At 43.0% G+C, this 16297-nt stretch overlaps 1 protein-coding gene across 8 annotated transcripts; it reads left to right on the top strand.

Annotated features, from left to right (window-relative positions):
- Nucleotides 1-5106: 5106 nt before the first annotated feature.
- Nucleotides 5107-15873, top strand: gprc5c (G protein-coupled receptor, class C, group 5, member C). Of its 8 annotated transcripts, XM_040136058.1 has the most exons (5): nucleotides 5125-5560; nucleotides 8221-9267; nucleotides 11387-11487; nucleotides 13178-13312; nucleotides 14430-15873. In XM_040136058.1, the coding sequence occupies exons 2-5, from the start codon at nucleotides 8280-8282 to the stop codon at nucleotides 14460-14462; spliced, it is 1257 nt and encodes a 418-aa protein (XP_039991992.1). In that variant the 5' UTR covers nucleotides 5125-5560; nucleotides 8221-8279; the 3' UTR covers nucleotides 14463-15873. The 8 variants fall into 8 exon arrangements, with proteins under 8 accessions (XP_039991988.1, XP_039991992.1, XP_039991994.1 ...); XM_040136054.1 differs by having other exon boundaries at nucleotides 5107-5206; nucleotides 13178-15873; XM_040136060.1 differs by lacking the exon at nucleotides 13178-13312.
- The last annotated feature ends 424 nt before the right edge of the window (nucleotides 15874-16297 follow it).

The following is a 16297-nucleotide window of genomic DNA, read 5'->3' as shown; positions in this document are numbered from 1 at the left end:
GTTGAGACCATAATACGATGTTAAGAAGCCAGAGCAGGCTTTGATTAAAGTTTAATGGAGCTGGGCTGTAGCTTCCACACATCTGCGCAGCTGTTATGGAGGAGAGGGGTGAGGACATTAAGGAGCAGGTAAACCCTGCTGGCCCCACGTCCCCTGTCTGCCTGCCATCTGTCCTTTATGCCTGTTCAAACACCTAGTTATGTCCCCTGAATCTGCTCCTATTCAGCCCGGCCTGCTGCTCAGCAGGTGTCAGAAGGAATCAATTGAAAAGACAAAGCACCGCAGTGTGTCCTATCAGATGCACTTGTTGAAATACAGGAAGCTCACACTTTATGGAAAGTTAAAGGAAGCACTTAAACATAATCTGGAAATTGTCCTGCCCAGAACAGTTGAACAGTTTTGGCTCAAACAGTTTAAAAAATTGCACCTTTCCTGATGTTTCACATGAATAATGACTGAACCAGACATGAGAGTAAAACTTGTTTGTTCAGGCAGTTTAAAGTGGCTCATGTGTCCAGTCAGTAGCAATGATGAAGTAGAGTGACATTCTTCTACCCTTCGTGTCGTCGGAAGGGGCGTACAAAGCGTCTGATTCCAACACTGGAGACAGAGGTTTGTGTCCAGTCTCGAGTCACCTTTGGGGTCTTTTAACCATTAACCCAATCTTTCTGTTACCTTTATCGGGTCATAGTTGCCCAATCCCGTAAAAATCGGTGCCCCTGCAAAATGGGCCCAGTGGTGAGATTGTTCTGCCACTGTTTCCAGATGAAGAATTAACTTTCAATCTCAAAATGTTGTGTATATATATATATGTGTGTATATATATATATATATATGTGTGTGTATATATGACTATGATCTCTCCCTAACCTTAACCAAGAGTTTTGAGTTGCCTGACCATGACAGTAAAAATGTTAATGTTGCTTTAGCCACCTGCATATTACCAGGAAATCAAATTAACTACGTTGACAGTGAATGTGTTGCAGATACATTTAGGGATTGGGCAGGTACATTAAAAAACATTTCCTCATTATGTCGATAAAAATTCAGGTGACATTCTTTTTAAAATGTATTAGCTTTTGCAAATTGGCAGAATATACGTGGGATGTTCAGGAGAGAGGGTTGTCAGCAACATGCTCATGTGGTTTTTGGGATAATGCACTAATGGATTGTCGTACAGGTATGAGGACCACTTATGGTATCTAGCCTCGTATATATTGGGGGATCTAATTGCTCCTCAAAGCAGAGAAAAATCCGACAGCAGCAAGTCTTTCCAGAAACAATGTCCTGGTTACCCTGGATAATCCATACAGAACGGCTTTCACTGGAACTACACATGTTAATTAACCTTAATAGTGAAAACTGTCCACGTTCCCTGAGGAGTGTCCTTTGTGTCTCTTAATAAAAGTCTGTTAATCTGAGCAACCCAGGCATTATTTCTTTGAAAAAAATGTTGCTGCGGGGTTTTTAAGTTGTCATTTTTGAATGCTAATTCTAATGCTAATTTTAATGTAATATTGTGAATTTGGTACTTTACTTTTTTTTTTAAACACATCAACAAGGAAAGTTTTAAAAACAGCCTATGCTTACAGCTATTGACACACAATAATAACATAACTCCGATTAAAAAAAAAAGAAACCAAATTTGTTTACCATGACTGGCTGCCTTTCACAAACAAGTTTCAATTCTCCGAAAGTTGATTTGATTCTCTTTTGAAATAACTTGAAAACAAATTAACCAAAAAAAAAACAAAAAAAGAAAAAAAACGGAAAGCAGAGATGCAGTGTAAAGATGTCTGCAGTATACGTAATGGTTAAACCATCCACAACATGCATGGCCCCTTAAAATCTGTTTCTGTACGAACGTGTTCGACTTTAACTTCATTATGGAACAACCTGACGCCACTCCTTTGGCGTTTCCGTTCCGAAAACACTGTTTACTGTTTCAGTGAATTTAAATATGATAAATGTTCAACGGCATGTTCTCCTGCATGTTGGCCTGTTGTTGTTAAAGTGGCTTCTTGCGCGTTGTTTACACTATTCCTCGGTTTTCTTTTGGCACAAGTGTAATTGCGATGCAGATTGATCCTGTCTGTAAGCACTGAGAAGAGTTTTATATGGAGAGCAAATAAATGTTTAACACCGAACTTTGCAGTTGTTATTTACACCGTGCAGCTACGACCTGGAATATATTGTGTATCAGGTGAGTATACTACAACAGATATAGCTGTTGGAAAAAGACCGAGATGTGCACCTGCAAACGTTCGGGCGTAGGATAGAGCATCACTCCGTTTTGTGGATGGTTTTTAGATTATTGCTTATCCTAAAGCATTGAGGCGCACTCAGATTCTGCGCTTAATTCAGGCGCATCTACCTCTACTGGTAACATTTAGTTTGGTTTCGGGTATAATTTTATGTTGGAGTATAATATGTCGAAAAATACTGTAATAGAAAGGTCAGACACTGACGAATTTGTCCCTGCGGAGCCCCAGAGTGAGGAATGATTCGCTACAGATTGCCCCTCTCTAATGTTTCTCTGGGGCTTTGGTTCAAGGAGACAGTGAACGGGTCATTGCGGAAACATCCTTAAAGATCTCCACAGATAACATAATGTGGGTTGAGCTCAGGGATGGCGGACGCGGTGGGGGCGTTGGAGGTCACTGGAGTGACACCGGTGTGACATGGATCCGATCTTTATCTGGGACCTGATAAACGATAACCTTCAATTACAGAGAGTGGAGAGGTAAAAACAGGACTGCTCGTCAGAGAAGGTCCAAACAAAAGAAGCTGTCCACTCTATAGAGATCAGACTGAGGGAGATGAAGCAGGAAATATCAGCTCTTGAGCAACAAGTGTGAGTGAGGGTCTGCTGGAGGAACGTTTAACGAGCATAGACATTGTAAGAACTAAAATCTTCCCTTTCACCGTCAGTACCTACAGCCACCATCAGATTCCCCAAAGGCCACCGATGGTTATGGAGCCTGTTTTATTTACTTAAGGAACTAGTGTCTACCTCTGCCAAGGCCTTTTCAAGGAAAATAAAGAGAATGAGAATCAAGCGAATTGTAGGAAATATTAAATGATCAAACTAATCACTGGTTCCTTAGCCTACCTGTCATCATATTGTCATGAACTGAGATAATAAAATCAGTAAATTAATTTTCACGATTGTGATGGTATAAATTTTAGTGCTGAGTTCAGAGCTAACAGTTAAACACAGTGGGAGTCAAAACTTGTCTGGACACACAGTGGTTGACCTGGTAAAACTTAAAAGTACCAACGTGGACTCAAGACTGTTCTTCTGTGGAGATAACCACTTCACATTAACCAGTTCACTGAAACCCAAATTAAGAATAAATACTTTTATACTTTTTATTTTTTATTTTTATGTTGATGCAGATTCAAACTTTTAAATGTATTAATTAATTAATTAATTAATTAATTAATTGTATTCCTTTATTTTAAGTAAGGGATTTGGGTTATTTTATTTTTACTTCTGTAGACAAAGTAAAGGGAATTAACATTAACTTCTGTCTTTAAAAGGCACATTCAGAATAGGAGTCAAAGGGCTGCAGAGGACTAGAAAAAAATAAAGAATAATTCAGTGTTTGCTCACATGTGCGGAAAACAGGCAGGACGACCCAAATGCAGGCAGGTGCAATGAAGTAACGTTAATGAAACGATGACCAGGGCCTACAGGCAAACAGGCATGCAAACAGGCATGCAAACAGGCAGGTAAACAGGCAGGCCAACAGGCAGGTAAACAGGTAGGCCAACAGGCAAAGTAAACAGGCATGCAAACACGCTGGTAAACAGGCAGGAAAACAGGCAGGCAAACACGCTGGTAAACAGGCATGCAAACAGGCAGGCAAACAGGCAGGTAAACAGGCAGGCAAACAGGCAAGTAAACAGGCAGGCAAACGGGCATGCAAACAGGCAGGTCAACAGGCAGGTCAGCAGGCAGGCCAACAGGCAGGTAAACAGGTAGGCAAACATGCTGGTAAACAGGCAGGCAAACAGGCAGGTAAACAGGTAGGCAAACAGGCAGGCCAACAGGCAAAGTAAACAGGCATGCAAACAGGCAGGTAAACAGGCAGGCAAACGGGCAGGCCAACAGGCAGGTCAACAGGCAGGCCTACATGCAGGTAAACAGGCAGGCCAACAGGCAGGCAAACAGGCATGCAAACAGGCAGGCCAACAGGCAGGTGAGGTGATTGTCCACATCGTGAACAGCGGGTATGACGACACTTGGGGACATGACGATCTGGCCAGGAGCAGGTTTAAACACAGGAAGGACCGATGAGGAAACCGGAACCAGGTGTGTGAGCGGGCGGGGGAGGTCAGGTGACTGGGATTGGAGGGAAGGTTCTGGGGGCGTCCTGCGGCTGGATGGAGAACGGCAGGAGGCCCAAATAAACAAGGCTGAGACAGGAGCCAGACAACATTTGGGATTTACAGAGTTTTCCAGAGCCAGACTAGGGCATTATAGCGAAACTGCTGCATAATTTTGGTTTGATTTTTTTCCCTGCCATTTTCCACACTGTGATTACTTTTAGGGAAGTTTATTTGTAGAGCACCATTCGAAAGCAAGGACACTGAGAGGGCCTTAAATAAGCCCTAAAAGGGCATAAAGACGAGAAGGCGAAATGAAACACGCTTATGAATAATAAAAGAAAAAAGAAAATAAATAGAGAAGAAACAGAAGCATCAAAATTCAGTGCATTTAATTCATGTCGTCTATTTCATTCAGATAAGTATCACGATCTATTACAAAAAGGGGCTTTTTTTAAAGAACTTTTGTTATAAAAGTGACCAAATATAACGTGTTGAACTCTATAAGGTCTTTTTTCCACATAACACTCGTGATATTGTTGCTCAAACCTTCTGAAAAGCAGATTTCAGAAAAAACTTTTTCATTCTGGTTTCTTAGGATTTCGATCACACACAGTGAAACGGCACCGGGTGTCTCCATGCTGCGTCCTTTCTTTCTTTCTTTCTTTCTTTTTTCCGGCTGCCTGACTCTTCGCCACCAGATGTCTCCACACACCGTCGACGCGGCGTTCAGACGCTCTCGTGCTCCGGCCGCTCCGTCGTCGCGCCTGTTCGTCCGATGCCAAGTGCGGTGACACGACTGTCCGGCGAAACTGCTCGCACCAGAAAGACAGAAGGGAGCGGATCGCGTAGAGCAGCGGTCTCGTGAGATGCTGTGAGAAAACTACACTCGCGCATTAAAGTCTGTGTGTGTGTGTGTGTGTGTGTGTGAGAGAGACCATCACAGCGCTCAGATCGTGAGGAAGCGCTCGAAAAAAAAGGATTCATAAACTTTTTATCGCCATTATTTTCAGATGAACTGAGCCGAGATCAGTTTCGTTGGGTTTTCTGTGACACTCGGCGGAGAGCAGAAACTTTTTTAGTGACCACTCTTTTTTTTTTTCTTTCCTTTTTTTTTCTACTCTCGATGATTTTACCTTCCACTGCGCCGTTTGCAGCAGGTGAAGAAGCGTTTCAACAGGCGACATCAGCAACCGGCACGGAGGCGAGGTCTGCGGGGATCGTCCAGGTAGTCCACCTCGCTTCGGACCCGCCCGAGCCCAGGCTGCTTGGCTGTGTGTGTGTGTGTGTGTGTGTGGTTAGGGGTGCTTCTCTGTGTATCCAGAGACATGGCCACATAAACCTTTCAATGAAATACATCCGTGTCATTTCTTTGTTTTGGTGTTTGTTGGTCAACATAAAGTGCGCAGTAACTCGGCCTTTGCGCTGCTTTCCTCCACACAGGCTCCTATGAGGGATATCTAGTGCCTTGTGCGGGTCTTCGTCTTACATGCGGGTAAAGTGTGTAGGGTGGTCGCTTGTAGTCCTCAACCCCCGTTGAAGTGCTGCATATGTGAAGCCGTTTTTCCATAGGCCGGGTGCCTAAAATGCTCGTTGATGTGAGAGGAGGTGGGCAGGATATATCTGGGACAGGCCGAGCAGCATAAATTTGACTTCATGGAGGTAAATGTGCCGTTTGGTTCCAGGGTTTAATGCAGCCTCAGTCCGTTTTTCTGACTGAGGATGTAGCTCCTCTGCCTTGCGTGTTCGTTAGTCGCTGCTGAAATGATGCCAAAGAAATGAGTATGAGAAGGTTCTAGACTCGTTAGATCAACTGATAATGACAGTGAAAAAGGTGAGTGAACCTGAGATCTTTGGGGCCTCTAAGAGTCTGAGACCCTGGGGCAGTTGCCCACTTTGCCTGTTTCGTAGTCCAGCCTTTGGCTCTACATGTTGTCGGTTTCTGCGTAGTTATACATCTTAATATATTCAAGATGTTGCTGAGAAAATAATCTCACCGCAAACTCAAATTTTTAGCTGTTCTGGAGCTTTCAATCAAATCACATTAGTACCGCAACTAACGGTTATATGGTCTTGTTTAGTCCAAGCAGGAGTCCAGAACCCACAATTTTTTAATTTGCAATGATATTAAATAGAGAGGAGCAACAAAGTCACTCAAAAGAGAAGCTGGAATGTCCTTATTAAAGATTATTGATTATCAAAAAAGTCGCTGATTATTTTTCTCTCAGCTAAGTGACTAATCGCTTGAGTTCTACATCTCATGATCTTCATTGGCAGATGCACAGCAGTTTTCCCAGTTGTCACAGAACCTTTCTTCTGATCGCTTTGAGCCCTTATCATCCATGTTGTCTGACAGTAAAAGCTTTAACAAGCCATTTCACAAGCCAAAACAAATCTGCTGATGAAGCTCATGCAATGTGATTGAAAGCTCCAAAACGTCTACTAAATAGATGTTGTGATTACAATGCTTTTTTTCCCCCATTGTTTTTCTTAACTGCTTTTTCCGAGGTCAAGAATTAAGTTTGAACCTCGGATTTAAAATGTTGCTTCTTTAAAACAGTGATCCCATAGAAAGAATCCAGGGTCTCGCAGGGCCTCCCACTGCAAAATGAGAAATAGTTAAGTTTCACCATTGATTTGTTTGGATCTTGATGAAATATTCTATGAGTCAGATTTTTCACTGTCCTTGTAAATTATTTATCTCTGCACAACTTTTGTATGAAAAAAAAACCCAGTTTGAAGTCCCTCAGACATTGTGTCACCAGCTGGGAGACCTTGGTCTAACCTTCATCTGTTGCAGGTTGTTTTCATGTACCTGCTGAGTGGTCACATATGTGACATATTTGGAAAGTCAAACTGTTGCCTTGTGCCTTAATTAAAAAAAAAAAAAAAAATTCTTAGCTTCATACTGGAATGACTCATCCAGAAATTACAACCATGCTATAAAACAGTTGGTGCTTGAGCTCTCCATTGTAACAGAGGTTAAAATGACTTTTAAAGAGTGGGACCTTTGTTAATACAGTGCTACCACAGGCCCAAAATGAAAACTCACATATTAGTCGTTTGTATTAGTTTACTACCAAAGGACTGATAGTACACACAACCCTTCAGTTAATGACCAAAAGTGACCACAAAACCAAAGGACCAACCACGTCTGGGAACATGGAGAAACAGAAGAGGTTGATTTCTTTGTTCCAGAAAGATCCTTGTTGTGAGTGAGTCACAGGAGTTAGAAAGACTGAAAGTCCGCCACCACACTTTTATCAATTTGGCTCAGAGACTGTCCTCAGATCAGTGTAATTGGATCTGACGGGGACAAAGAGACACAGCCAGACATGGCAGAAAGACAAGACTGGTAGTGTGGAGATGTTTATTCACAAAGTAGACACTCTGATGACTCTGATGTTGTTCAACAGAGAACACCAAAAAAGTACCAGTGATGTACCACTGTTCGATTTGATATGTACATTATTTACACTGGAAATGTAAAACTCCAGTTCTTCCCACAGCACCTTAGGTTTGATAGACTTTCACCTCATTGACTCAGGTGTAATGTACAGAAACAATATTTGTAGACCAATTCTATTAATGATTGACATTAGAGTTGGGAAAAAGTCCAGGGTTTGACTTTATGATTCTCTCCACCTCTGAATAACAGGAAAGTCACTTTTTATTGCGCATTTTCTGGATAAACATCATGACAAAGGTTTTGTTTAGAATGTGTTTTCTGAGTGTACAGTATACTGACTCATTCAAGTGTAATATTTGCTTGATTGGGTGTGGACTAAAGTACCCCAGTCTTGCATTGGTGACGTATTTAGAGGTCTTTGTTGAGATCTGTCCACGTTGGACCTTTCGCAGACTCTCCCTGTTTGTCCATCCTAACAGGTACAGTCAGGATCCCAGAGCAACTTCTCCAAACTGAACTCTAGCCTATCCTGGTCACAATGGCTGCCAACAGCACCCCTCAGAGCTGTGGACCTAATGTGGACTCCCTCTATTACAACCTGTGTGACCTCAGTGCAGTTTGGGGCATCGTGCTGGAGGCCTTCGCGGCGGCTGGCATCGTCTTCTCCATAGTGCTGTTCATCTCGCTGCTCGCCAGCTTGCCCTTCATGAAAGACAAGAACCGCAAGAGCTCAGTTGGTCTCCATGCTTGCTTCCTGGTCAGCACTGCCGGTCTCTTCTGCCTGACCTTCGCCTTCATTGTGGGAAAGGACTTCTCCACCTGTGCCTCACGGAGGTTCCTGTTCGGGGTGCTGTTTGGTGGCTGCTTTGCCTGCCTCCTGATGCAGTGTGTGAGGGTGAACATCCTCGCCAGACGGAACAGCGGGCCCCGGGCCTGGGTTTTATGTCTTGGGGCAGCAGGGCTGTGGCTGGTGGAGGTGGTCATCAACACCGAGTGGCTGATCATCACAGTGGTGCGTCACCCGCAGCGGCCACTCAATGCCACAGCTGAAACTGGCAGAGCAACAGCTACGCCATGCAACATCGCCAACCAGGACTTTGTCATGGCATTGATCTACGTGATGACCCTGATCCTGGCTGTGGTGGTGGCAAGTCTGGCTATCATGGCAGGCAAACACAAGCAGTGGAAGAGGGAAGGTGCCTGTATCCTTCTGACCAGCCTGTTCTCTGTGGGAATTTGGGTGGCATGGATCGTTATGTACGTCTATGGGAATGAGACGCACGGGGGACCCTCATGGGATGACCCCACCTTGGCCATCGCCTTGGTGGCGAACGCCTGGGTGTTCCTCATCATCTACACAATTCCTGAAATCTGCTGTTTAACCAGCGATGATGAAAGCCAGCAGAGCTATGGAGAAGATCTGTACCCAAACCAAGGAGTCGGCTACGAAACGATCCTGAAGGAACAGGGCTCCAAGAGCATGTTCATGGAAAACAAGGCTTTCTCTATGGACGAGCCCCACCAAGGTACTTAATGTGTGGCTTCTCTCTCGCTGACAGATTAATGATTCATGGGTTGTTAATTACACCTTTACAGTTAAATTAAAACTATCTGTGCTAAAGAAAAACTGAATTTTTAAGCATGTGAGTTTCATGTTTTAAGAAATACTCGTGTGTGTCAAAGTGTCAAAGTCTCACCAACTGGAGGAGTAAAAGATGGCTCTGACAGCATTGAAGGCTTGCTCCTTCACAGAGGGCAGCAGCTGTAGTCAGCTTGGATTCCCAACCATTACAATGGGTTCTAGTGGTGACCCTGAGTAGATGTCCCACGGCTCCAAAATTCTGGTCCCAATCCAAAGTTGTTCTGTGGAGCAAATACCCAAACTCAATGTCCATAAATTAATTTTCCAAAAAAGAGACCTGATTCTAAAGGAACCCAAGGGCTGTCACATCCAGTGTGTACAGACCTGAGGATCATTAGACTCGATCCAAAAGAACAGATCAGGACCCTACCCAGAACCATTTAAAATGAAAATAATTTGGAGATTTGGGTTTTACTTTCAACATGACATAAATATGGCCGTTTTCAAGTAAAATCTTGTACCTTCAATTTGTCACAATATTAGGAACTCTGAAATACGGTGTTGCTGCTCAGTGACAATATGACTTTTAGACATCATCTAAAGAGTTTTAGTATATAACAAGACTTTCTTTCTTTCTTTCTTTCTCTTTTTTCCCTATCCTGTATTTTTACTTCCTTCTTTTCATCATGTTCTTTCCACTCCTCTGCCTGTCTTGCTTTCCTTCTTCAGCCAATACGAAAGCAAACAAACTCCCAAACACTCAGTATGTTTGCATTGTCACACCAAAATCACCAGGTCCATTTGACCCAGATTGGGTCAGTGTTACTGTAGGACCAACATTATACTGAGTCAACTCCACCCAGTACCCATGGGTAGAAAACCACCCAGGACAACGGACAGTTTTCTGACCCAGCTTTTACTGTTTACTGTTTTTTACCCAAACTAAAACATTGTGTGGTTGTGGATTATTACAATCTACACTAGCTCTTTTTAAACTTACATGTCACTTTTTGTTAGTGATTGTTAATATTGCGTGTCTCCTTTACAGTTTTGAATGCCATGTAAACCCTTTTCTACAGTTAACAATTAATGCGCGGTTTTAAGGTAAACTTGAGCTTTTTGTGTCTGACACTGGGTCAAAACAAGCCACTGGTGCTGGGTGGAGTTAACCAAGTATTGTGTCTGTGCTCTACTGACCCAACGTGGGTTGATTTTGACACAGGGATTTTGCATGTGTTGAGTAGGTTTCACTGCCATTACTTATTTTATTTTACTTAAGAAACATCTTAAAGTCAAACATCAATTAAAGATTATTCCATTTTGAATTTGTGAATGTGAAATATTGTATGCACAGCTGCTGTGTGACATGAAAATGTTCAGATCTGGGTTTGTGGCACAGAGCAGCAACATTGGACTCAATGAACTCCCCAGTTAACTCCCGTGATAATGAAATTGTATCCTTGTAATGTGAGCTATAACTAAAAAGTCAATAATAGTCGTCAGCACCAGGACATGAAAAATTCGATCACAGTTCTGTACGCATTCCTTTCCCAGATGCTTCAGCCTGGGATTCAGAGGGGAGGTGCCCTCTGAATCATTCCTGTTAATGAGTGTCTAGTCTCTAACTGCATCCCCAATCTCTGTATCATACATAAAACACTCCCAGTCCGCCGCTCCCTCTCTGCCCCTCAGTCCCACCAGAAACATCACGCCATGTGTTTTCATTGTCTCCATGGTGACTGAGGTGTGGCAACAGTTTCATCCAGGGGAAAATATTTTGACGACGGGAGCCACAAAGTGCGAAAGAGCCATCTCTCACATCCACCTCCGCTGGGTGTTTCTACAGGATACATCACTGAAGGCACAAACGAGATAGAGGACTGATAGTGCCCCATGGTCTCGTTCTGGTGATTAAGTGCCGTGTATCTTAAATGACTGTAATCTAAAGATTTAAGAGATGGTTTCATGGGAACGGTAGCAATTAAGAGGCCCACGCATATCACACAGAGGGCTTGGTATGTGACAAAATAGTGACACTTGTTGTCTCTCTCTGTCCATTACAGGGGCCAAGCCTGTGTCTCCATACAGCGGCTACACCGGGCAGCTGCGTAGTTCGGTCTACCAGCCCACTGAACTAGCTCTCATCACCAAGGCAATTGGAAAAGTGAGTATACGCCCATGTGACTTGTTTACAGAGGTGCAGAGCTGAACATAACAGGAATAGCGTAGAGGCAGATGTATAGCTGTTTCCCAGCACACTTGCAAACACGTAGGCATATCCTGTGGTAGGGAAATTATTATTGTAATGAACAACCTTTGAACTTACAATCGAAACAAATGAGACACAAATAAAGTTACAATAAGCGTTTGAGTGGCGTTCAAGCAAAATGGGTTCCAATTTAACTGTAAACAAGAAAAATACCTGCACATGCTCACCAGTACAGGAAGAAGAGCGATAACAGTTTCCTGAAAACAGCCCCCGCCTACAACACTCGTTCAGATAATTATAGCAAAGCTGCATCTGATAGCAGCATGCAGGTCCAGATATGCTATGTGCCAAAGTTGATGAGGAGTGGATAAAATATATGGACGATATTAAAAATGGCATACATGTGCCATAAAAAGGCGTATTGGCAAACTTCCCAGTCAGCAAAATATCTGGATTGGTTAAGCACCGACCGTTAATCTCTTTTATCTCTCTTCGTTATTTTTATTAGCAAAGACACGCCGGTAACATTAGCGGCTTCTCATTTACAGCCTGCACTGGCCGTCGTTTTCTGCGGTTAAAATGAGGGTGGAGACTCTTCTCTGGAGAAATGATCGGCTGATGGCAGCACGTTAAATCCAGGAGAGTCCCAGTTCAGCCTTTTCTACAGATCAAATCAGTATCTTGAGCTAATCAACCTCATAATTCTGAATACGATATTTGGACCAGTAATAAACATTTCATATCTTCTGCCGCTCAGCTCATTTTCAGGTCGTAGCTACAGGTTATCAAAATGATTTAGACTAGCTGAATTAATGTTAATGTTGATTAATTTAGTAGCTGCCACCAGGAGCCGTGGTATTTCTGGCTTCTGGCCCAACAACAGCTGATTGTAGATCTAAACTGAATCTTTGAGTTGTATTTATTTAAAAGTCTGGTTACTTCGCACATGTTGAAAGCTAAACTTTATGAGATTCCATAGGGGATTCGACGGGACTCGGATTTGATTAAGTGGATTTGATTCTGAATTAAGACTCGATAGAATGCTACCGGACCCCAACCCTACTCATAACCCTATTACTATTTACGTATCTAAATCTGGAGGTAAATTATATTTGTCATTTTCTCAGTCCTTTGATCGTCATTCAGTTGTAGTACAGCCACCAAAACCCGGTTACATAAGAAAAACACGTGGTGCTTTTGTATATTTCTTTGTTAAATCACAGACCCTAGGTTTGAAAAGAAAAAAGGAGTTTTGATTGGTAAATCTGACACTATAATCAAAACCACTGCCAAAAGGGAAAGTTTGAAAGGCGTATTAAACGTAACTGGGGGCTGAACGGTAAATTCTTAGGCCATGCAGGCCCATCGAGTACATCATAGATCAGAACAGGCATTTTTGAGGGGTCATAAGTTAATGCTTTGTTACGTATTGTAGGAGTCAACTACATAAATGCTGAAACCTGAGAGGTAAATTTCAATCTGAATAAGTCATTGCAGGGCTTAATGACTTGATTTGAAGGGGGATACAGACTCTGCCCTCCTGAGCCCTTTGGAGAGGTCTTTCCAAACAGCAGGCAGGTACAGATATACTCCCTGCCTGTAGTTTGGATGCTTATGTCACGGCCCATGTTATGACTTCACGCAGCACCCTCCCGACCCATCCTGTGACATGGTCATTCCCAGAGCTTCCACCAACTCTGCAGCCAACAGCGGGAGCAGCACCCCCTCAACACAAACTGAGACTGGGAACACTGCATTCACACAGACAAACGGAAATGGCGTAGGTCCTACCCCGAACCCCCGACGCCTCTCCTTCTTCACTCCACCGTTCTCTTCATTTCTCCTTGTCACTTGCCTTCCTCCAGATGCCTTTCTATTCCCCTGCCTCAGTGCATGTCAACCTCTCAGCTCCAGCTGTATCCATAGCAACCTCTTCTGCAGGTTGACTATGAATCACTTCTTTGTCTGGATTTTTTTTTCTTACCTTACGGAGCTCACTCTCTCAAGGCCTTGTGTCTTTTACTCAGTCTGTTTAATGTGCTAGTTGGACTGAGTGCACTCTGTTCTTCTTCCATCTTTTCTCTCTTGATGCAAGAAATAAAGGTGGGAAGGGTAGTGTTTGATTAGACGTGACTGCTCTCAATTTGCTATTATAGTAGTAGTCTTTTTCCACATTTCTCTGTACTAAACATTTATCTTCTAAATCATTATCTGTAATAAACACGTGCCCCTAAGCTTTTAAGGTTGCTCTGAGAGGTTTGTAGCATGCTTCATCATGGAGGACTGCAGCTGTAGTCCATTTGGATTCACAGCAGTTACAATGGTTTCCAATGGATTACCATTTTTGTGGTAAAATAAAGTATCAAAACAACCATTGAAATAGTGTGGAAGAGTGGGTGTGACGAGGAGGGGTTTAAGTTTCTGCGAATCTTATGATTCTTGAAAACCTGAAATACAATACACACTAAATAGTTTACTTTACAGTGAGCAGGAAATTGAATTTTCAGACACTTATGAATCATCATGAGGAGACATGAATGTGACTTTCACATCTATCAGAGGCAAAGCATTGCACAATGGACACTACTGTACTATTTTGTTCCACTAGTGGAATTTTTGATAATGCAAATTTGTACGCTTAGATTTCAGTAGGTAGCAAATAGGGAGGGATTTCCGACACATATTGTGTTACCCATTGAATAGTGTAACTGTTGTGCACCCAGGCTGACTACAGCTGCTTTTCTCCACGAATGAGGAAGCTGCAAACGTTTCAGTGCCACATTTCAAGCCTCCAGAGGGTAGTTGATATAATAGACACAGGTTCTACCGGTGAAGTATTCACTTAAAATCTCTTTATGATTTCGTTTGATCAACACCATCTTTCTCCTCTTCTGCAGCGCAATGGTCTGCACCGGACGTCCCAGTGGTGAACACACATGGCCATCGACGCCCCGTCAAACTTATTTCAGTTCCTGTCTTTTCATTTGCACCTGCTGACTGTATGTTTGCCATTATTTGTGGTTCCCTAAGCTGGTCCTAAGAGGAACCCTCAGCCCCGACATGAATAGGTGAACACTAGGTCATAACTGCTGATGTAAACAGCTAAACCTTCTATTGACTGATTCCCCATGTGCCACTGGGTATCAGACAGCGTGGAGCTTCATTTGGAAGTCAGAGCGAGGGGATGAAGCCACGGCTTTGCGGCAGAACAAAGCCTTTTTGCTATGGTTGCCATTCACTGGGAGTGAACTGTGAGCTCTCCGCCGGACCCAGTCACACAGATGAAGAGTGACCGCGCTGACCACGCAAAACATGGTGGGAGAGAATAGCTTAACTACATGTTGGGAAGTACACACACATGTAAAAGTGCACCGCTTCCCCCTACACACAGCATAAACAAGTTTTAGAACTGTCACTGCCGTGGCACCCCACCCACCAATGGAACATTTCTTCCTCAGTTTGGCATGAACACAGCACAGGCTGGAAAAATTCAGACTATCAGAACGACTGCATTCACTTATGTTAAAAAAAACAAAACATTGTGCAAGGTCAAGTTTAATGATGGGAGTCAGTCTATATTTTTGTGCCTGGATTGTGAATATAGTTAATAAACACAAAGTTCACACACAAAACTGAGCTACTGGTATGGAATTAATGTAAATAGGTCGTTAATGTGTCATTGGTTCTACACTGCATGGAAACATTGTGTGAAGATGCATTTTTAATTCTACTTGTATCACTACGGCGTGCCATGTAATTATTTTATCTAATTTCTATCAGTCACGCCATCAGGATAATAGATAGCCGAGGTGGCTTGTTTTCCATTTCGTAGTTTTGTGTCAGTGTCCAGTCAGATTTCTTGTTTCCCAACTCCGGGTCCACTTTCCCAGTTTGTTCTATATCTTTCTGCAACATCTTGAGGCCTCAATCAGTGAATGAAGTTTGCTCACAAATAACGATTCCAAAAGTCTCAAGCTCAATACCCACATGTCACATGTTACTTTTAGATGTTTTCCTCATTGCATATAGATGATTTAGTTTTCTTTGTCATATAACCAAAGAAGTGAAGAAGTGCTTTATTTCAAATAAATGTGACCTGCAGCGCCCCAACGTTGCTGTTCCCAAGTCCTCATTTGATTTAAAATATTTCGGTAGCATTGTTGGCCGTAAGGCAATAGACAATATTGATTAATGTTAGCGTTTAACTTTTGAAAACCTGACCCGTACACAATGTTGTTTCAGACCCATTTTTTCAGCATTTCAACTGTGGCTGCTGTTTAAAATGTCGGTTCAAAGTCACGGTTTGGTTCCGTTTAGGGGCAAAAACAACTTGGTTAAGTTCAGCGAGAGTTCTGGGTTTGGGTTCAAATAAATGCTTCCTCAAGCTTGGAGGACCTTTGTCGTCATGGTTACAATAATAAACACGCATTAAGGTGCTGAAAAGAAACAACGGCGACTATTGGTTTCACATGGGAAACGAACAGCCGCCTCCTGTGTCGAAGTCCTGTGTGTTGTGACTTTGTCGCTCTTTGTACGACGTCACCCGACTTCCTCCTTTTGCCTCCGTCATAACTACTACGGCTGCTGGAGGTCGTCTAACAATAAAACGTAACTGTGGGTCGTAGGAAGCTGCTGGGCAGACGACCTATTGGGTCGTTTGTTAGGGGATAATAAACTTTCCCTGACTCAGTTTTGAATAACAGGAGCTTTTCCCATCTGGGTTACACAGACAGGGGGGAAGGGCATACGTAGAGGGCCTCCCTGA

Source organism: Xiphias gladius, chromosome 9 (assembly GCF_016859285.1).
Source record: "Xiphias gladius isolate SHS-SW01 ecotype Sanya breed wild chromosome 9, ASM1685928v1, whole genome shotgun sequence".
Lineage (NCBI taxonomy): Eukaryota > Metazoa > Chordata > Actinopteri > Istiophoriformes > Xiphiidae > Xiphias > Xiphias gladius.
This window is presented reverse-complemented; position numbering and strand designations above follow the sequence as displayed.